General features: G+C 34.9%; 3 protein-coding genes across 6 annotated transcripts in view; all 3 read left to right on the forward strand.

The window, feature by feature from the left end:
• Window positions 1-6,955, forward strand: part of LOC116025662 (callose synthase 5-like) — a 20,153-nt gene extending 13,198 nt beyond the window's left edge. Inside the window, exons 29-42 of the mRNA XM_031266980.1 lie at window positions 436-545; window positions 661-786; window positions 879-947; window positions 1,760-1,949; window positions 2,042-2,153; window positions 2,242-2,361; window positions 2,449-2,564; window positions 2,661-2,744; window positions 3,241-3,353; window positions 3,428-3,657; window positions 4,429-5,226; window positions 5,424-5,474; window positions 5,558-5,743; window positions 6,388-6,955. Of these exons, the coding sequence (XP_031122840.1) occupies window positions 436-545; window positions 661-786; window positions 879-947; window positions 1,760-1,949; window positions 2,042-2,153; window positions 2,242-2,361; window positions 2,449-2,564; window positions 2,661-2,744; window positions 3,241-3,353; window positions 3,428-3,657; window positions 4,429-5,226; window positions 5,424-5,474; window positions 5,558-5,743; window positions 6,388-6,618 (2,536 nt within the window). The 3' untranslated portion in view covers window positions 6,619-6,955. The remainder of the gene's footprint in view (window positions 1-435; window positions 546-660; window positions 787-878; window positions 948-1,759; window positions 1,950-2,041; window positions 2,154-2,241; window positions 2,362-2,448; window positions 2,565-2,660; window positions 2,745-3,240; window positions 3,354-3,427; window positions 3,658-4,428; window positions 5,227-5,423; window positions 5,475-5,557; window positions 5,744-6,387) is intronic.
• Window positions 6,956-7,452: 497 nt separating this feature from the next.
• LOC116024602 (HVA22-like protein k) lies at window positions 7,453-12,235 on the forward strand. Of its 2 annotated transcripts, none has more exons than XM_031265534.1 (9): window positions 7,453-7,563; window positions 8,868-8,929; window positions 10,260-10,318; window positions 10,466-10,563; window positions 10,975-11,026; window positions 11,158-11,221; window positions 11,344-11,439; window positions 11,647-11,725; window positions 11,872-12,235. In XM_031265534.1, exons 2-9 carry the CDS (start codon window positions 8,924-8,926, stop codon window positions 11,958-11,960), a joined length of 543 nt encoding a protein of 180 aa, XP_031121394.1. In that variant the 5' UTR covers window positions 7,453-7,563; window positions 8,868-8,923; the 3' UTR covers window positions 11,961-12,235. The 2 variants fall into 2 exon arrangements, with proteins under 2 accessions (XP_031121394.1, XP_031121395.1); XM_031265535.1 differs by having other exon boundaries at window positions 7,472-7,563; window positions 8,859-8,929.
• A 4,131-nt stretch (window positions 12,236-16,366) lies between these two features.
• Window positions 16,367-21,206, forward strand: LOC116024654 (GRF1-interacting factor 2-like). Of its 3 annotated transcripts, none has more exons than XM_031265605.1 (5): window positions 16,367-16,531; window positions 17,266-17,423; window positions 19,985-20,061; window positions 20,291-20,375; window positions 20,450-21,206. In XM_031265605.1, exons 2-5 carry the CDS (start codon window positions 17,346-17,348, stop codon window positions 20,840-20,842), a joined length of 633 nt encoding a protein of 210 aa, XP_031121465.1. In that variant the 5' UTR covers window positions 16,367-16,531; window positions 17,266-17,345; the 3' UTR covers window positions 20,843-21,206. The 3 variants fall into 3 exon arrangements, with proteins under 3 accessions (XP_031121465.1, XP_031121467.1, XP_031121466.1); XM_031265607.1 differs by lacking the exon at window positions 16,367-16,531 and adding an exon at window positions 16,951-16,973; XM_031265606.1 differs by lacking the exon at window positions 16,367-16,531 and adding an exon at window positions 16,984-17,007.
• Window positions 21,207-21,613: the final 407 nt, after the last annotated feature.

Raw genomic sequence — 21,613 nt, forward strand, 5'->3', positions numbered from 1 at the left:
GGCCCCCCCCCCCCCCCCCCCCCCCTCACCTCTATTTATTTTCTTGGGTAGGAACCGGGATGGGAAGCAGAAAGCACAGATTAATTTGTTATAGAGCTCACCAATTTCCTTAACATATAAAGGCTGTCATGAACACAAGCTTTCTTCTTTTGTTATTTGTTTCTCCTGTGTCATATCTGTATTCTGGAGATGAAATAAAGTTTGCAATCAGTCCAGAATAGTTAGGAGTCATTTACTACTTAACCATAATCATAAAACAAGGCAGAATATTGTCATATTATCCAAACTTATTATAGATAGTGACCTTAAGTAGTTTGTCTTTACATAGTAATCAATGGTTCTCAGATATCCCAATTGAGTATGTTGGCAGTACACTACTCAATTGAATTACTGTACATCCTGCTGCAAATTCTAATCATAGGATTTGTTATGCAGTGTAATGACTCCATACTATAGTGAGGAAACTTTATACTCCAAGAGTGACCTTGAGATGGAAAATGAAGATGGTGTATCAATTATTTACTACCTCCAAAAGATTTATCCAGGTTTCACTTGTCATTGCATAAGGGTTGTCATTTCTTGTCTTATATTATCTTCTTTTTAGAGTAGTATTTCTTTTCTTTGATTTCTGTTGTTTCCTTGGCAATCATTATGATATAGATGAATGGAATAACTTCATGGAGCGTCTTGGATGTAAAAAGGAGCATGAGATCTGGGAGAATGAAGAAAACATATTGCAGCTACGCCATTGGGCTTCCTTAAGGGGACAGACTCTCTGCAGAACTAGTTAGTCATTGATTACTTCTTCCATGTTTATTTTCATATTCATTATTTCTTACTGCATTGTTTTTTACGAATACATATTGGGCTTTTCTCAGTTAGAGGGATGATGTACTACAGAAGGGCTTTAAAGCTTCAAGCTTTTCTTGACATGGCTTCAGAGAGTGGTAAGAATTGTTATCAATAGATCATTATTTTAAAGGATTGAGGACATTTAAAAAAAAAAAAAAACAATAAAAGGACTAGTAAACAGTGTAAAGAATCAAGCTTCTAAACATTTTTACACTACATTATAGTATATCTATTGGAGAAAAATGGTTATGTGCTCCCTGCTGCATTGGTAACACTTTGAACTTGAATTCTCCATATTTTATGAGTTATTTTATTAAATAATTTAGGCTAGTAATGGGTTTTAATTATCATAGATTAACAACCAAAATATGAAACTAGGTATATGAACATAATTTGAAGAGGACTAGGGGTTTTAGCTTCGCCACTATGTCATTATCAGAACATATTTTATGCATTTGGCTTTAGCACTCGTATATACTTATAACTTATAACTTACTATCAATGGTTTTGAGTGTAAAGGATCAATCACTTATTTCAGTTAGAATTTGTGATACCAACATACATTTTCTAATATATAAGTTTGTTGTTTATTAAAAGAAGAAGAAGAAGAAGAAAGCTATTTCATATAGAGCATTTATTTATTCATTCTATCCTTGTTTTCTTCCCTGCTTTTTAATATACTGTGGATGCTCCCAAAGCAGTGATGAAAGTGGGAGCCTACACAGGCAACTTTTGCATGTAGAATATGTAAACAGGATGTGAATATGTGATATGTATTTCCTGTAAACACTGATGTTCTATGTTTCTTTAGTATGTTTGGCATACATTTTAATGCAGCCAGAGCTATTTCCAGTTACTTCCTCTTGGCCAATTTTCTGCATTCTAATTGTCATCTTTAAATGCACAGAGATTCTTGAAGGCTACAAAGCTGTCACAACTTCATCTGAAGAAGACAAGAAAAGTCAGAGATCATTGCATGCACAATTAGAGGCTGTAGCTGACATTAAATTCACATATGTTGCAACATGCCAGAACTATGGGAATCAGAAGAGAAGTGGAGATCGTCGTGCAACGGATATATTGAACTTGTTGGTCAAGTACGTTACTGAGTGATAAACTGTAAACTTCTCCAAATACATTTCAGTCAAAGGCTGTGGTTGATTGTTTCGTCATAATTTCTTTGTCACAGCAACCCATCTCTCCGTGTTGCTTATATTGATGAAGTTGAAGAAAGGGTTGGTGGAAAAGTTCAAAAGGTTTATTATTCTGTTTTGGTAAAAGCTGTTGATAACTTTGACCAGGTAGTGGTTGTTCTTGTCCTAGGATAGTTAATTTGTTAATTTGTTGTATTCTGCTTCTGATTTTCTTTTCTGTCATTTCTGATTGAAGGAAATCTACAGAATAAAATTACCAGGATCAGCAAAGATAGGAGAAGGAAAGCCAGAAAATCAGAATCATGCTATCGTCTTTTCTCGCGGTGAAGCCCTTCAAACCATTGACATGAATCAGGTGATCTGTCAATCCTCTTGATTTTTTTTATATCATTAGAAGGATGTTGTCAGGTTGTAAAATAGTTATTGTTTCTTCCTTTTGTAGGATAATTACTTGGAAGAAGCTTTTAAGATGCGTAACCTTCTTGAGGAGTTCAATGAAAATCATGGTGTACTGCCACCTACAATTTTGGGTGTCCGGGAGCATATTTTCACTGGAAGGTTGGAGATTTTTTATTTTCCCCCTTGAGCTTTGGGTCACACCTATACAATCCGATTTTAATTATATCTGATGAACCATCAACACATGAACTGCAGTGTTTCTTCTTTGGCTTGGTTTATGTCAATGCAAGAGACGAGCTTTGTTACTATTGGTCAGAGAGTTCTTGCAAGGCCTTTGAAGTATGTTCCTTCTTCTTTAACCACTTAACTATTTACTTGTATTATCAAAGCATGCATCTTGTATACTGAAGTGATATCCAGGTGACTGTCTTATACATGGATATAATTTCTTTCTTAAATAATGTTAAGAGCCCACATTGAAAAATAAGAGAGAAACATATGAGTTTATAAGGTCATGGATTAGACTAGCTAATTGATTGAATTCAATTGTGGTTTGACTCATGCCCATTATTATATCATGGTATCAGAACTTGTTCGGTCCACTTTGACCATCTTGTCCATCTAGCAATGCCCTTGTTTTGTTGTTATGCTCTCTACCTTGTACACATCTAACGTATCTATGGGCTTGAATTTACTTTTGATTAGGGAAAACCAAAATTTATTTGTTAAAAGGATAATTTGATGATCTGCCTTTGGTAAGATTTTTATCAGAAAAGATTGTCACGACTTAGAGCTAAATGTTTAGTGTTAACTGTTCTTTATTTGTTGGATTCAGGGTTCGGTTCCACTATGGACATCCAGATGTCTTCGACAGAATTTTCCATATTACCCGTGGTGGCATCAGTAAATCTTCTAGGGGCATCAATCTTAGTGAGGACATATTTGCAGGTAGTGTCTTAAATTTAGTTCTCTTGTTCATACAAAACTTCAGAAATTTCTCATTAACATGTTTAACTTAATAGGTTTTAACTCAACATTGAGGCGTGGAAATGTTACCCACCACGAATATATCCAAGTGGGAAAGGGACGAGATGTTGGTCTTAACCAAATCTCTCTTTTTGAGGCAAAAGTTGCATGTGGTAATGGGGAGCAGACACTCAGCCGTGATATCTACAGATTAGGACATCGTTTTGACTTTTTCCGAATGCTATCTTGCTATTTCACAACCATTGGCTTTTATGTCAGTTCAATGGTAATTATATTGCTTTTCATTAATCATTGGTACTGCTACCTTTATTAACTTGGCTGATTTGGAGTGAAATTTCTACTGTGATTGGAAAAAGTGGCTCACAATGAAACTAAGGCTTGTTTCTGTGTAGCATTTACAAGTTGCTATTAGTAGATCTGTTGCTTCTTTTGAAACTACATTTATCATTCATCCGTTCTGTTGAAATTGAGGGATTTGAAAGATCTCAAGAATGGCGAATAGCCACTGCCTGCCACTCTACCAGTTAGGTGGAAACTCAACATATGAGAAACTAGAAAAGATTTATATCAATAATAGTACTAATATTTTGTTGTGTACATTCTTAGGGAGATATATGCTTATATAGGAGTATAATGTGCTATGTTACAACTAGGGCTACACTACAGTTTCTACTTTCTATATTTGAACACATTCATTTGAATCATAGCTTTACAAGTGAAGGGTACATTTGCTATATGTTTTACCATTTGTAATCCACAGTGAAGTTGGAAAGAGACAATAATGAGAAAATTAGGAATCAAGTATCTAATAGATCACTAAAGTTATTATATCCATAGCCTTTTTAATAAAAGAACAGGAATAGTTATGATTGCAGGATACTGCTCATATAGATTACCTGATACAGTTGTACAGATTGGAATCTCCAGTTACATTTCATTTGAATAGTAGATTGCTTGAAATTTGGAAATTATAATTCTTCAAACTTCTTTTATATTTTGTTTTGCTAATGATATGACTGTGTTGTTTATGATGCAGGTTGTGGTCCTTACAGTATATGCATTTTTGTATGGAAAACTGTATCTTTCATTGAGTGGAATGGAAAAGGCAATAGTGAAATTTGCAAGATCTAAGGGGGACGATGCTCTTAAGGCCGCCATGGCTTCACAGTCTATTGTTCAGCTTGGTCTATTGATGGCTTTGCCCATGATTATGGAGATTGGACTAGAAAGAGGGTTTAGAACTGCTCTAGGTGATATGATCATTATGCAGCTTCAACTAGCAGCTGTATTCTTCACCTTTTCTCTGGGAACAAAGCTTCATTATTTTGGTCGGACTGTTTTACATGGTGGAGCTAAATACAGAGCAACTGGGCGTGGTTTTGTGGTGCGACATGAGAAATTTGCTGAAAACTACAGAATGTATTCAAGGAGCCATTTCACTAAAGGTTTGGAAATAATGATTTTACTCATAGTTTATCAAATGTATGGCAAAGCAGCTCCAGATTCTGTAGCTTTCTTGTTCCTCTCTTTTTCAATGTGGTTTTTGGTAGTTTCGTTACTGTTTGCACCTTTCCTTTTCAATCCTTCGGGATTTGAATGGCAAAAGATAGTGGACGACTGGGATGACTGGAGTAAGTGGATTAGTAACCGAGGTGGAATTGGTGTTCCTGCAAACAAAAGTTGGGAGTCATGGTGGGAGGAGGAACAAGAGCATCTCCAGTACACTGGAGTATTAGGATGTATCTGTGAAGTTCTGCTTTCCTTCCGCTTCTTAATTTACCAGTATGGCATTGTTTATCAGCTACATGTTGCCAACAACAATAAGAGCATCTTGGTAAGTACATTTAATTTTGTTCTGCCTTCTCAGTTGACTTATGTTAGATTACTGACCATCCATATCATGCAGTAGCTGTGTTGTTTATCCTTTTCCTGTTCAATAATTTAGACACCCAGCCAACATCAACTGATTTCTTAATTTCTGCTAACAACTCATGAATCACATTTTAATGTTCCTTTCCTATGTTATTACAGGTCTATTGTCTGTCTTGGCTAGTTATTGTTGCAGTCATCATCATATTAAAGGTTAGTACCTAGTAGAGCTCAAGGTCCATATTATGTGTATCTGAATGGTTAAGTTAAGGTGGTGCATTGTGGTTTATGTGCAGGTTGTGTCGTTGGGCAGGAAGAGGTTCAGTGCAGACTTCCAGCTAATGTTCAGGCTTCTCAAGTTGTTCCTTTTCATTGGGTTCATAGTAACCCTAGTCATCTTCTTCACATTCTTGAGTCTCACTGTGGGAGATATTTTTGCCTGCTTACTGGCTTTCCTGCCAACAGGATGGGCTATTCTACAGGTAGGTGCATATATACTTTACAATATATTTATGCTCAAAGTTTCGGATATTTTTACATCATCCATCAGTTTAACAATATATAGGAGCAAGATCATATGAAAATTACCTCCATGCACAATTATAATAGAAATGCAAAATCAGCATTACAATATGCATTATTGTAATTGCAAATAGATGCATAATCAATCATTACAAGATGCAGAATAGGTAGTTCGTACATTCGCATAGAAGAGATAGTTTTCATATGATCTCAATTTAAGCTAATATTCAAGTGTATTCACCTGTTCCTGTGAGTCTCGTGAGGCCCTTCATAAACGCATACAAGCTACTACATGAATGCACACAGGGCAGATTGTGTGCATTCATGCTAGGCGAATTGTACACAATTAGTTTGTGCATTCGTGTAGTAGCTTGTGTGCATTTATGAATGGTTTCACGAAACTCACGGGAAGATGTAGTCTAATATTAGATTTATAGATAAGATTAGTTCTCATGAAAGGATGGTGATTCTGAGGAACATCACCATATGAGAGTTGATTTCAATTTGTAGTGATGTAGCTAGGGAGTAGTATATCCTTAGTTTCATTATTGTGCTTTATGTATAACAAAAACATATGTAATGGACATATATGTGGTGCGTGCAGATTGCACAAGCATGCAAGCCACTGGTGAAGGGCGTGGGAATGTGGGGATCTGTGAAGGCATTGGGAAGAGGGTACGAGTACATAATGGGGTTGCTTATCTTTACCCCCGTGGCTGTTCTGGCATGGTTCCCATTTGTGTCGGAGTTCCAGACCAGGTTGCTTTTCAACCAAGCCTTCAGTCGAGGCCTTCAGATTCAACGTATTCTTGCTGGTGGGAAGAAGAACAAGTGAGTTTGCAGGCAAATCGAGCTAGGGAGGGATTGGACGGAAATTTCAGAATAATAACTCACCAGCTCTATGCTTAGATGGTGACACACTAATTTTTAGCTAGCTGCAGGCAAGTGCTGCTTTAAACCACATCTGCCTTAAAATAAAACGCCTCCTCAATGCCATCAACTGATCAAAGGGATGGTCATATAGGTAGAATGATATTTTGTAATTGAAGGTTAAGAGTTTAGTTTTTGTCAGTATTCTTTTTATTGAATTTGTAGCATAATCTTTGTAATATAATTTATCTTTTGTATAATTTATATACAAAAGTAAAATTTATGTTAAATGTATATTTTCCTTTTGCAACAAAAGTTAAAAAGAAAAGAAAAATAGTCTCTAATTGCGCCTTGCTCAGCTTTGTTGTCCTTTCGTTTTGTTTTTTAAGCCGTGTAGTCAGTGCTTGACTGCTTGTGCTGCTATGCTAGGTCGGTCTTGACCATGTGTAATCAGGACGGCACAATACCCCAATTTTTGGGCTCAATTTCCTTTTTTAAAAAAATATTTTTTATACAATATTTTATTTTTATACTTGATAATTATATTTTTAAAATTTATAAACTAGTCTTAATTGTAATTAAAATTAAAAATTTAGAAGTGATTGCCATTGAAATATTGATAAATAATTTTGTTTTTGAATATGCATGAAAAATATCATTTTTAAATTAAATTTTGAATTATATATATTTTTTAATTTTTATGCATGATATTTGTACACATTTTTATTATATATTTTTTGTTATAGAATATACTCCGTAATAAGCTAAAATCTAAGTAGATTTGGACTTAACCACTATAGAGATCTCTATATTTAGTGATTATGTTTCTTGCCTGACAAGTCTCTATCTGCTGCTGGAGTTTCCTCTTCTGCACCTCGTCGATTCAATCAATCGCTTGACGTCTTCACAGGTTCGTCGTTTTCTCCTTGTTCAAATCGGAACTTATTTCTCTTTCTTTAAATCGGAGCTAAAATTGATGTATGTTTTTCAAATTAAACACCTAATAGATAAATATTATAAATTTTGTTGATTTCTATAAATTTCGATTACATTGCCTTCTTGCCCTTTTGTGAGAATATAGCGATTTGCTTATTTAATTGCCAAAATCGAAGCTAAAATTGCTATGGTGTTTCACTTTAATTCATATTTGGATTGCGAAAGAATGAAGTTACAAATTGTTTATTTAATTAAATTATACCCTTTGGATTGCGAATGGTGTTTTGTATCTTTGTTTTGCTTCAAATTGCTTATTTAATTAAATTATACCCTTTGGATTGCAAAAGAAGTACTATATCTTTGGATTACTTCATGCCCTTCACTTCAAATTGCTTATTTAATTAAATTATACTCTTTGGATTGTAAAAGAAGTACTGTATCTTTGGATTGCTTCGTGGCCTTTTGTGAAAATACTTCTTTGCAGTAGAAACATATTTCATTCTGATAGGGTGTTAATGTGTTATGGCTTGTTGTCGCTAGGACTGAAGAATATCCTCATTTTGCAATTTAAACCTAAGCTGTAGTAGTAATTGTTTATAGAGTTGGCACTAAAATTAATATTATGAAATATGAAATGTTTATCTCCATTTTTAGGAGAACATATGGCGCTAAGAGAAGTATATGGATAAACTGGGAATAAGTCTTAACTGGATTTACTTGGGAGTATTTACATTGTAGAAGTGTGTTACTAGCAATTTGTTTTCTTCAACTCAGCCATTTTGCAATCAGAGGACTTTGGCTCTGTAATCATCTGCTTTATTTGATGTCATGGTTCTCACATGCTAATCAATTTCAAGTTTTAGCTTACTTTGTAATTTGTTCCATCATTAAAAGTGCAAAGGAGTATTCTGTACTATTTAGCTACTGGTTGTGAAGAACAAGAAGGTTGTAGATGCAATTTAAATGGCAAATAAATCTGAATTTATGTAACGTTTTTGAGTTTTTGAACATGGAGTTATACTTTCAAGATGGCTTGTTAAAGAATGAAATATAATTTGGGAATCGGGATCCTTCTAGTGTGTTTTATCACTTTTATGAGGGTGGATTAGTAATTTTGCTTGCTGTGAAACTAGAAATAATACTCCGTATTCTGTAATACTAACAATAAAGTGATGAACAAGCCCTAAGGCCCCTAATTATTCTTCATTTCTCTTGCTACCATATCTCTCAACTTATCATGAAGGATGTTAATATGTTATTGGCTTCAAGTTGTCACAGATGATGACCACACTTGCCTAAAGATCATAGAGAAGAATCTTTGATACTGTTTCTACATGGAGGTATCAAATCTCTTAATCCTATCCATGTCTATATAGTGTATACATAAATTTTTGTAAGCCGAGTAGACTTAATCTTATGCGTTTCTCAATATGTGGGGATGATTTCAGACCATCTCAATTGCTGGAGTTGATTTCATCTTTGGTTGTTTTCAAATCTTTATTTTAGTGTCGATTGAAATTGTTTACGGATATTCGTAACATGAAGCTTGTAATTGAATAACCGAATAACCAGAGAAAATCCTGATGAATTTGAGTCTACTATCATATCGCAAGCATGAGATGCTCTAGTTTTTGGTGAAATATGCGGATAATTGGGCCATGCATTCAAAAGTTTAGCTACCCGCACTTTAATTGCAGAGTCATCCTTGTTAGGAAATATCAATCCATTATTAGATATAAGAAGTGTAATTTATAAATACTTGGATAAATAGATTGATTACTTCTTCAATTTGGTTGAATTTACAAGACTTCATTTGACAATTGGGATTTGATTATTCTTCTCATTAAAGTCTAATATAATACCTAATTAATTGCAATTTGTTATGACCAATGAATTCCTATAATTTCTTATTTTCATTTCTATCTTCTTGATATTATCAATGATTGAATGAGAGTATATTCACTCCATTTCAGTTTCGTAGAACATATTGTTTTATTTAATTCAATGTTTTTCCGATAACTACACATTTTGGTTGCCATGTCTAGAACAATCACAGTTAAATGAAATGTGATATTACATTTATAATGTTAATGAAGTATAACAATAAGCAATGTTGTTGTCGGATGAATTCTGGTGCCACTTTTCCCAGTGGGGCACCACATGCACCAAAATGTCACAAAATTATCACTCTCTCTGCATCAAGAATTATATATGATACTATGTATATGTTATGGTATGATTTGAAATTACTTTAGAAATTAGGGCTTGATAATACATGAGACATTGATGGTGAGTGTAACATAGTCCAAAATACTATTTCCTACCTTATGGTGGAACTGTGGGAGCTTGGGAGGTGTTTTGCCTGACAATTGACTTTATGAAATTTAGCTGAAAGATTTGAATAAAAGGTCATTTAACAAAAATGATGGTGATATGTGATTTATGAAGCAAACTTTAAGTTTGGCCTTGTGCATTCAGACCCACATAAATGGTGGTTATGGTTTGTTTTCTTTTTAATTTGTTTGTATTTAGTAAAAGGCTGGTATTTATCATTCAGATGTGGTTGGTGCTCTACTGCTCTTGTAAGAAATGAGATCCTTATAGTTCCTTAAACACCATTTCTTTATGTATAAGTTCTTAGTTTTAGTAATGTGAATCTAACTTGTTCAGGTTGGGTTGCGGTTGCTTCTTAGTCCACTTGGTTCTAACATTGTTGTTCGAACAGCATGGTGAGCTTTTACATATTATCTCTGTTTTATGTAGAGCAAAGAAATTATCTATGTAATTCTAATTGCTAGAATTAGAATATTCCTTTCCTGCATTGAAGATTAGGAAACTCTTATTTACGAGGCTTCACCAATGTGTGGTTTCTGCAGCTGTTCTGTAGGTGTTGTTTTACCTGTTTATTCTACATTTAGTGCAATTGAACGAAGGGATCAAGAGGAGCAAAAAAAATGGCTCATGTACTGGGCAGGTTGGTGGTGTTGTTCAATCTTCTTGATGAATTTTGTTAGTGGGTTACAAAATTATGTTGCTGGTGTTGGTTATTTTTTCATTTATTTATTTTTATGGCTATAGTTTGTTGCTTTATTAACATCTGTATCTAGCAGCAGTTTTCCCCTCCCATTATACTCTGGTTTTTTTTTGGGGGGGTGGGTTTGGGGGGGGGGGGGGGTGTTATTTTCATCTATGATTTTCATGTTACCACAGTTTAAGCGATGAAAGGGAGCAGAAACAATTATATAGTTACTGTCTAGTGAATCTAGACTAATTCACGAGCAGTTGTTACCTGCAGTGTTTTGACAATTTTACTATGCAGTTTGTAGAGTGTTCTTTCTTGTGTATATCTCTTAGAACTGAAGAAGACTGTTCATTTTGCTTGCAGCTTATGGATCTTTTAGTATGGTAGAATTGTTCACGGATAAGCTTCTTCACTGGTACATGTTATATCCTGTTTTCCTGTCCCTTAAGCCATTATATTTACTATTCTATGAATTAGTAATTAGAAATTTCAGTTTTCTGACAATCCAACCTTAATATGTGGACAACTTGTTTTCAATATAATCAGGTTTCCACTATACTATTATACCAAGTTTGCATTTCTTGTTTGGCTTCAACTTCCATCTATTAATGTAAGTCAAGGTCAATGCTCTTTTTTTTTTTTTTCTCTTTTTTTTTTTTTTGGTTGTTGTGTGTTACTATGTGAAGCCACTTGAAACTTGTAGAAGTTGCTTAGGAAATTTACGTATGGCAGGGTGCAAAGCAAGTGTATATGAATCATCTTCGGCCTTTCCTATTGGAGCATCAGGCTAGGCTTGACCAAATTGTTGGATTTTTATATGGGGAAATGGTAAAGATTTACACATTTTGATCCTTTTATGATATGTATGTTGCATGGTCGGTCCATATTTAGCAAACTCAGAACACTTGTCTTTCTCCTAATGTTTTGAATATTTCTCTTTTTACATATTAAAAACCAACCCTGTTCGACATTTGAATGACTTGATTAGACTTACATTTGCAACCTTGGATGACCCGTTATGTTTCTGGTTTTCAGTCTAGGTTGGTCAGTCAATATCAGGAGGAATTCGTGTTTGTGAAGACAATTCTAATGAAGATTTTAGCGCCTGGTAAAGGTGAGGAAACCTTGGAAGCCTTATGCTCATATTCAACCTTGCACGTTGAATCGGATATGTGTCACACCCATTAATCCCCAACCTCTCTTCCACCCTTCCAAAATAAATGCATAAATACGGAGTAACAAATATTGAATTTGTTTCAGATAACACTCGCCCAGAACAAAGGCAAGCAAGTGCTGCAATTGAAGGAGCAAATAGAGAGGACGAATCAGAATCCGAGGATGATGAATGATTGATTAAGGAGTTGTCAATCAAACTTAGCCAAGTAGTTAAATTTTTTTACAGCCAACTGAATGGATAGATGAGGTGAAAAATAATTCAGTACAAAGTGCAGAGATCCTGATGAATTATTATTCTAATGTTCTACCCAGCCACATGTCTTTATACTAGTTAGTTTATTTTGCCAAGTGAAATTAGGTAGGTATAGTTTCCATGTAAAATTTCCCTTTACTTTACTACGATAAAACAATCAATATAAATATAAATATTTGATTTTGGAAGTGGCAATGCGTTTGCAAACTCTGGCGAACCAGGCAGGGTTCATAATCTCTTTAAAATAAATTTATTTTCTTGAATAAGGTAATCTATGCCTGTTTGAATCATACGTTGTTTGGTGTTGTTAACCTCTGAAAATAACAGCCCAAGTCACAGAGCATTTGCTATTTTTCATATATATGATGAAATTTTGCCCAACACAATCCGTTAATAGCGGGTTGTGTTAGTTAGTTGATTGTGCAGTTTGTCAATGACTAATAACGTAATAAGTGTTTTTTATTTTTAAAAAATATATATATATAATAAAGATATGTTCTATTTCTATGATTATTTAAAATTATTTTTAGTTATATACATTAATAAATTTAAAATAATTTTATTTCAAAAGTAATAATATTCTCTCTATCTCATTTTATAATAAGATATGTTCTATTTCTATGACTCTCACATAAAGTTCTTGCTTCGCTAATTCAAAAATAGGAGAGGTTTTTTTAGCAATGAATCGGTATTCAAAATCATTCCATTGGGGATGTTTTACTCTATCAAAACGTCGGATTTCTAAATTCTCATAAGGCCCCCCCGGAATTCCTTCCAGGGCCTGTTGAATCATTTTTATGGATTCTTCCATTTCGCCGATTCTTACTAAATAACGAGCTAAAGAATCCCCCTCTTTTTGCCATTGAACCTCCCAAGCAAATTCGTCGTAACACTCATACTGATCGATTTTACGAAGATCCCATTCGATTCCCGAAGCTCGTAGCATTGGTCCGGATAAACCCCAATTGAGTGCTTCTTCTGCCCTAATAGTGCCTATACCTTCAACTCGTTCTAAAAAAATGGGATTCTGTGTAATAAGTTTTTGATATTCAGCAACCCCTGTTAAAAAATAATTGCAAAAATCCAAACATTTATCTATCCAGCCATGGGGTAGATCAGCAGCTACTCCCCCGATACGAAAAAAATTATGCATCATTCGCATACCGGTGGCAGCTTCGAATAGGTCATATATCAACTCTCTTTCTCGAAAAATATAGAAGAAAGGAGTCTGCGCCCCAATATCCGCCATAAATGGACCGAGCCATAACAAATGGGAAGCTATACGACTTAACTCCAACATAATGACTCTGATATAGCTAGCTCTTTTAGGTACTTGAATATTGCTCAATCGTTCAAACCACCTGAGGAAGAATTTGCAAATTGATCAAACCCGGTGGACGAATTTTCCATCTCCAAGGAAAAACGCTCTGATCTCCTATCAGAAAAATTCCCAATTCTCCCTTTGGAGCTTCGACTCTCACATAAAGTTCTTGCTTCGCTAATTCAAAAATAGGAGAGGTTTTTTTAGCAATGAATCGGTATTCAAAATCATTCCATTGGGGATGTTTTACTCTATCAAAACGTCGGATTTCTAAATTCTCATAAGGCCCCCCCGGAATTCCTTCCAGGGCCTGTTGAATCATTTTTATGGATTCTTCCATTTCGCCGATTCTTACTAAATAACGAGCTAAAGAATCCCCCTCTTTTTGCCATTGAACCTCCCAAGCAAATTCGTCGTAACACTCATACTGATCGATTTTACGAAGATCCCATTCGATTCCCGAAGCTCGTAGCATTGGTCCGGATAAACCCCAATTGAGTGCTTCTTCTGCTCTAATAGTGCCTATACCTTCAACTCGTTCTAAAAAAATGGGATTATGTGTAATAAGTTTTTGATATTACTATTCATTGATCAAACTAACTATTTCTTCTTTATCTATTTTTTATATTTTTTTTACTTATTTTTAAATTTGATTTTTTTGTGTTTAATACTTTAATAGTATTTTTTATTTCATAAAAAAATACTTTAATAGTATTTTTAGTGTAGTTTCTAAATATATAAATTTTGTATATTAATACTAAACTTAATATTATGAAAAATTAAATTAAAAATAACTTCTGTCAAGCTTCGTTAACCGAACCAGACAGTTAAAATGGGATAATAGATATTATTATTATTATTAGGAAAAATAAAAATTTCAGTTCATTAATTATACTTATATTGTAGACTTAGTCAATGAATTATTACTTTATACAGTTTTTTCTTTTAATTATGTGTAATGTTATAGATTTTTTCTTTTAATTATGTGTAAAGTGATAATTTAATCCACGACTAACATATTATATTAAAATTAACATTGCACATTAAAATTTTAAATTATTGAAGAATATATTAATCATTTCATAATAATATTTTAATAAAATGATTATCACCGTTAGCGATAATCAAATGAACAAGTCAAATTTGGTCATGTCTATTGACCATGGGGAAGGAATGGAACATAACAAGATGGACATATTTTAACTGTTTGTACTTCCAGGGATAAAGTGGCAGGTTCCAATCAGTTCAGGAGACATTTATGTTGTGCTCAGGATGAAGAGCACAAAGAAGTCTTGTCAAGAATGAGGTGAAGAAAAAAAAACACTCCTTGTGATAGGCTGATAGCTATCATTAATTTTATTGATTTGAATTGTTTAGTTATAAATAATTTAAGTTTTTTTTTTTAGCCATATAAATAATTTAAGTTAATTTACTTTTCTAAGTTTTCTTAAGCCTTTCTCAATAGTGATGAGTTTTTGAGGAGATTTTGCAGGTGTGACTAGAAAAGAGAAAGTGAGAGGTGAGGAAAAAAAAGAAAAGGAAAAAAAACTAAAAACTAAAAAAAAAAAATTAAATTATAATTATGCGCCCAGACAGGCGCGTGTAGTGAACACGCCCGCCTGGGCGCTGCGTGAGGCGCAACTCTCATTAATACTGATGGGGTTCACATAGTCTGTAAAAACTCCATATTTGCAGGAGGTGTGATTTTCTTCTCTCTCCATTTTATCTTCCCCCCAACTCATCCATTATACCTAAAATAACATGTAAAACCCCTTAATAGGGATGGCCTTATGGTTCTTTACCAATTAATGTTACAAGACATGCTTCATCCCGCACATATATCAACTATGTCTTTCCCTTAAATCAAAGAATGAGGTGAAGTCCATACCTTAGTTTCCTCTTTGTTTTGTTGTAGTATGTACCTTCAGTCTTGGGACTTTTTAGTGCTATAGATCTTTTATTATTATTATTTTTTAACCTCATAAGGGTGGGGTGACCTAGGGGAAGCAATAAAGATGCCTCTTAATCGCTGAGAGCACATGGAAGTCTTCATATTTTGAGAATATCTTCACTGCAAATTTTTTAAAACGCTCTTTTAGAAATTTTGATGAACTTGAATCCCTTCTTACACAAAAATAAATTTTTAACGAGAAAATTTGTCACTTAATGTACTCTCTAAACACGAGTAATTGAGATATGTTTATAGTGGTGTTGAATGTATTTCCTCATCACTTCTTCAGCCCTTTGGGCCATCTTTGTCTGCTAAAGAGTGATATGGAAATGCCACAAGTCCCACTCCCACACAGCAAAATAAAAAAGATAAAACCATCAAGCAATTCTCACCTCCAAAGGCCTAAACCCCACATTTATTATTTCATTGTGATATAGCGCACTAGCCACAAGTACTACGTTGCAACATGAGCACGTGACAATATAGATCATAGGTAGAGTTGAGTGTTACTTTTTTTGAAAACAAATAAACGAGCTCCCATTAATAAAGGTCCGAAGACAAAACGTTACAAAGAAAGGAAGGAGGATGATCAGTTCATTCTCTACAATTAGACAAGGAAAGAGCTTCTCTAGTAACTAGGTGAGCAACTTTTTTTTTTTTGGGTGTAGCTAGAGTTTTTACCGTCAGACACTGTGACTAATTCCCTCACTGGATTGTAGGCACCTCTAGGGTGGGACAGCTGACCAAGAGATTTAAGATTGCTTCATACCAAAACTTGGAGAGGTGAGTGACCTATTCGCTGATCGTTTGATAAAAGAGATAAACATACTGAAAAATCTACGTAAAAAGTCTCTAACATCACTTAAAAGCAAATCAAAAGCAGAATCAAATAAACAAGAGAGTTAAGTGTTACTTAGATTTAAAATTTGATCTATAAAAAAATTACTGAATCAGTAAAATTTGATACAATGAATTCAGAATCCATTTTTACCATCTATAAACTAGACTAGAAAGCAGTGGAGTTTGGGACCATTATGAGTCAGCTCCTGGGCACCCCACGGCGTTCTCCTGCTCCTTACCCCACTCTGCAAAATCCCTATCTCCTCTACTTTCTACACTCTTTGCTCTGTCCGTTTCTCTCTTCTCTTCCATAGAAATTCCCTTTCAAGTTTCAAAACTACTTCACAGTCGTCTTCACAAGGATCATCTACCGTTTTAGGTAAACCCTTTTTGCATTGCAACTTCATCTCTTTTAGTTTATCTGTGAGTAATCTCTGTTTTCTGTCTGTTTTCTACTGTTTTTAAGTCATTTCATGTCAGTTGATCTTACTGAACATCTGCTTTGTCTTCGTTGGCTGATTGTGGTGCCAAGATGAGGGCTTTTTATATGGGTTAGGGTTTTAGGAAACGGGTGTGATTTTTGTTGATTTGAGGTGAGTTTGGGCAAAAGTTCATAAATTTCTGTCAAATTTCAAGGTTCTTGGACAAAATATATTGCAGATATTCAGATAATCAGCTTAGTACTGAATTGTGCACAGGTTTCAGGTTTTCTTAATTCATTTTGTATTAAGAAAAAAGAATTTTTTTGGTGAAAACTGAGAACCCTTTTGTTTGTCCTAGGAGTTGGGACGGACGGATTTGCCCTTCAAAATGAGTCACATGTATGTGGTACTTTTTTGTTTTGGTCCCGCCAAGGTAAAACTGTAACTGTAAAAAAAAGGAACTAAATTTGCCATTTTACCTAAAAATTCTTTGCTTCCAAAACTCTCTCCCCAAACCTCCAAAAACAAAAAAAGTGAAGTTCCACCTAACCCACTACCCAGTAGGGCAGTACCCATTGTCAGAACTCTTTGTTTTTATTCTTATCCCTTTAACAATTTACCCATCTTTCTTCCACCCCAAAGTTCAAATCTTTTTCATATCAGTAATTTTTTTTAAGCTGGATTTTTTCAGAACTCAGAAGTAGGCTTCTTGAATTTGGAGGCACTTTCAAGGTTGATAATTAGAGTGAGGGTTTAAGCAGCAAAAAAGGGATGCAGCAACCACCACCAATGATCCCAGTCATGCATTCTTTTCCACCCGCCAATATCACCACTGAGCAGATTCAAAAGGTATTACATATGTATAGTTAACACTATTTTTATAATCATTATTATTATTATTATTATTATTATTTTTCAAAAAAGCTCTTTAAGTTTTTTGCATTTTTTTTCAAAGTGTTGTAGGGGATGGATGTCTGTGCAAGTTTCTTGATTTCTTTCTTTTTAAATTTGTGTTAGCATGTGATTGTATTTTTTTATTTTTATGTTTAAATTTTTTAATCTCTAATGAAAAGAAGTAGATTTGAACTAATTAAGGTGTTGTTTCTGCTCTATGATTTCCATGTTTGGAACATGCATTTTTGCGCTTGAGCATTATTTTAGCTCTGCAGCATATGTTGGAAGTAGAAATAAGGATGGTAGCTCAATGAGATTTGTCACTATCAGCTCCAAGAAACATTATTTATGTACTATAAATGCAAGGTTGCAAAAATCGCTAGGCGCCTTTTTATTTTATTTTATTTTATTTTTATTTTTTATTTAATAGATTTAAAAAAAAATAAGACTTAGTAATTATAAACTATTTAATACTTTAATAGTTAGTACTAAAATATTAAATATTAACCTAAAAACATCTGGAATTGTAAATTGTATAAAGATTTAAAGAATCAAAACACAAGACAAAGTTACAACTCACAAACTATTAATATTAGAGTACCTGATTTCGAATTTTTTTTATTACATTTTTTTGGGTTTGTGACCGATTTGAACAATTTAAGGTTATTTCACTAAAAATGGCATCAATTTGAGCAAGATAACCAATTTATTTAAAAAAAAAAACACGAAAAAATAGCTAACTAGCGGCCTAGACGCCCACCTAGGCTGCCTAGATGCCCGCCTAGGCTGCCTAGACGACTGCCTAGGCTGCCTAGTCCGCCGCGACCTAGTTGGCACCTAGGCGGTCGACCGCCTATAACGGCGATTTCGTGAGGGAGGCTTTGGCAATGGGCTTTCTAGCGAAGGGTCACGATGAGGTTTCGGAGTGCATGGTGGTGGTAGTTTACATGCAGCCACTAGAAAAGGTTGGAACTCAAGAATTGTCGCACCAAGCACTATCTTCGCTGGAAGAATTACTGTTTTTTATTTTTAAAAAATAGTCCTAGGTTCTAATGCTATGTTGAATTGAGGGATTGAAAGGTCTGATGAGTGGGGAATAGGCCATCACCCATCAGTTAGATGGAAGCAAAATATGTGAGAAACTAGAGAGAAGAATCATACTTTTGGCTCCTCAATTGTTGCTCGATATGCAATTTTGTGCCTTATTGTCAATTTTAGAAATTTAGCCCCTCTTTTGTTCCAAGCATTGTCAATCTGGCTCTCAAGTTACCTGTCATTAAACTTCTGTTCCTTTTAGGGTTATAGAGGAAATTTGGAAGTTGCATGTGAATTTTTTTTTTGAAAAAAAAATCATGCAAAATCCTAAAACAAATGGAAGTTTAACGACAAGTTAATCAAGGGACCCGACCAAATTGATAACCTTTGGAACAATTTGAGGAACTGGATTTCTAGAAATTGACAATAAAGGACAATTGCATAATGAATAACAACTGAGGGACCAAAAGTGCAATTTTCCCTTAAATGTTTTAATAATAATAATAATAATAGATTGCATTAGATTACATACAAACCAAGAAGGCTAGACATGCTTATATAAGAATATAATGAGCCTAACTAATGGGCTAGGTTACAACTAGAGTTATGTTTTCTACTTTCTATATTTCAAGACTAATGACTATCACATTATTAGAAGCTGATGAATTTGGGGATTTAGTCACATGAATGGTTGCTGAAGTGCTAAGGTTGTTTTATTTGATCCCTTATGTTTCAGGAGTATCATACCTTAAAATATTGTAAAAAGGGGGAAAAAGAGAAGAACAAGTTGCGTGTGTTGTGTCCAACAATTATGATATTTGGCCTTTTGTGGCACTTAGAGAGTTCATTAAATTACTGATTCATTAATATTTTGTCTCTAATAGAATTCTTTTTAATGAATCTTATTGTTCATGTTCCGAACAAACACGATTGAGCTTACTTTAGTGGCACTTATGTGGTAAGGTCAAGAATTTTACGGGATGCTTCCTTCTAAAAGTGACCTTGGACCACCTCTCATGTTACTCATTTACGCTCGAAAGGAACTAGTAATACTTTTACTATTCTTAAACTTGCGTTTAAGCAACCTTTCTGAACTCAAGTTAGGAATAGTTTAAGTGTTTAACTATTCTAATAGAAACTTTTACACCGTTGTAATCAACTTAATCGGTTTTGAAGATGAAAAGAATGAGCCAATGTGGTTGTCTGCAGTGACCTTAGACCTTAGTTCCCATTTTTGAATAAATATTCAATGCTTTATTAGCTATAAATGCAATTCAAACAATTTTTGACATGTCTTCTCTATTGTGTCTTTTTGATGACTAGAGAAATTGTGTATATGCACTCTTGGTTGCATCTTCCCCGACTAAATCTGAAACTCAGTAGTTTACTCCAGCCCCATGGCACTTCAAATTGTTAGATCCCGGATTGATCATATTGGGTTTTTCCACTTGTGTTAACTTTGCATATGCTCTTATTTGCAGTATCTGGATGACAATAAGAAACTGATCTTGGCAATTTTAGAAAATCAAAACCTTGGGAAACTCGCTGAATGTGCCCAGTAAGTAGTGCTCTCTCTCTCGTGCTCTAATTGTGATACTTCGATAATTCTAGCTGGATAATATGTGGGATTGTCTAGAGATTTTTTTTTTTGTTTTTTTTTGGTTAATACATTAGGTTTCCTAATTTACGAATTACGCTAGACTAATCCTAAGCCCCCAAAACCCCTGCCCAAGAGTCGCGGGAGATTGTCTAGAGATTTTGTAATTCTAAAGAGTTGGAGTTTGTAGGTATCAGGCTCAACTTCAGAAGAATCTGATGTACTTGGCTGCAATTGCGGATGCCCAACCGCAAGCCCCGACGATGCCACCCCAGGTGAGCTATGAACTCGACAACTCGGTTTCATCAGTTACGAACCGTATGCTTATTCGTTTGCCAAACTCTTGCAGATGGCTCCCCATCCGGCAATGCAGCAGGGCGGGTTTTATATGCAGCATCCTCAGGCCGCAGCGATAACACCACAACCGGGCATTTTCCCCCCAAAGATGCCCTTACAGTTCAGTACCCTGCACCATCAAATGCAGGAACAGCAGCAACTACAGCAGCAGCAGCATCAGGCGATGCAAGGGCAAATGGGCGTGCGGCCCGGGGGCGCTGCTAACAACGGCATGCACCCGGTGCCCAACGAGGCCACTCTCGGAGGCGGTACCAGCGCTTGCCCTCCCCCGACTTCCGCTCCAAGTGATGCGAGCGGTGGAAACAAGCAAGTCAATCAAGTGAATCCCTCTACTGGCACCGAGGCCCAACCCAGCTCAGCCATGGGCTCGGAAGACGCCAAGTGATGATGGTATCGGCTAAATTATGGCGTAGTTGTTAGTATAAGAGAAAACAAAAACCACTAGCTTAGTGTCTCTGTCTCTGCTGCGGGGCTTTGTGGAGTTTAGCAAGAAATCGAACTGCTCGTCCTCGTCGCCCTCTCCTTAGAATAGCTATAGGTAGGGTTTGTTTCTCTTCTTCTTCCAAGTAGAGATGTAGGATTTAGACTTCCCTCTCTGTGTTGTAAATTACACCAAGAAAAAGCTTGTGGTTTCTGCTTAATTAAACTAGAACAGATTTCTCTCAACCCCCAGCGAGTATGTGTTAGATTGTACACTAAAAGTGCAATTTCCCTTTTACTTCAAAATGTGGTCTTAGTGTTCCTTTTAACAACACTTCTCAATTTGTCAATTGTGTTCATGAGCTTGAAGATGTGAGCAGCCAAATTGAGACTACTACAATCTACGTTAATCGGAGTAGACACATAAAACGATCGAGCTGGTAATTAAATTAGATACACATAAAATGAAACGAGATACACGTTAATCTAAATATATATATATATATATATATATATATACACAAAATGAGACGTTAATCAAATTAAATACAAATACAACTACACACTAAAATACTTTTACTAAAAGACAACTAAGTACATATTAAAGGCAGTAGTTAAGACCACAACAATCGAAAATGTCACTGATCAATACTAAACGGACGACCCATTCAAAATTCAACACAAATGATTTGACATAGGCAAATTATTGTGTGGACCATGGTCCACATAGCTGTGT

The sequence above is a fragment of the Ipomoea triloba genome, chromosome 7, assembly GCF_003576645.1.
Source record: "Ipomoea triloba cultivar NCNSP0323 chromosome 7, ASM357664v1".
NCBI classification, from domain to species: domain Eukaryota; kingdom Viridiplantae; phylum Streptophyta; class Magnoliopsida; order Solanales; family Convolvulaceae; genus Ipomoea; species Ipomoea triloba.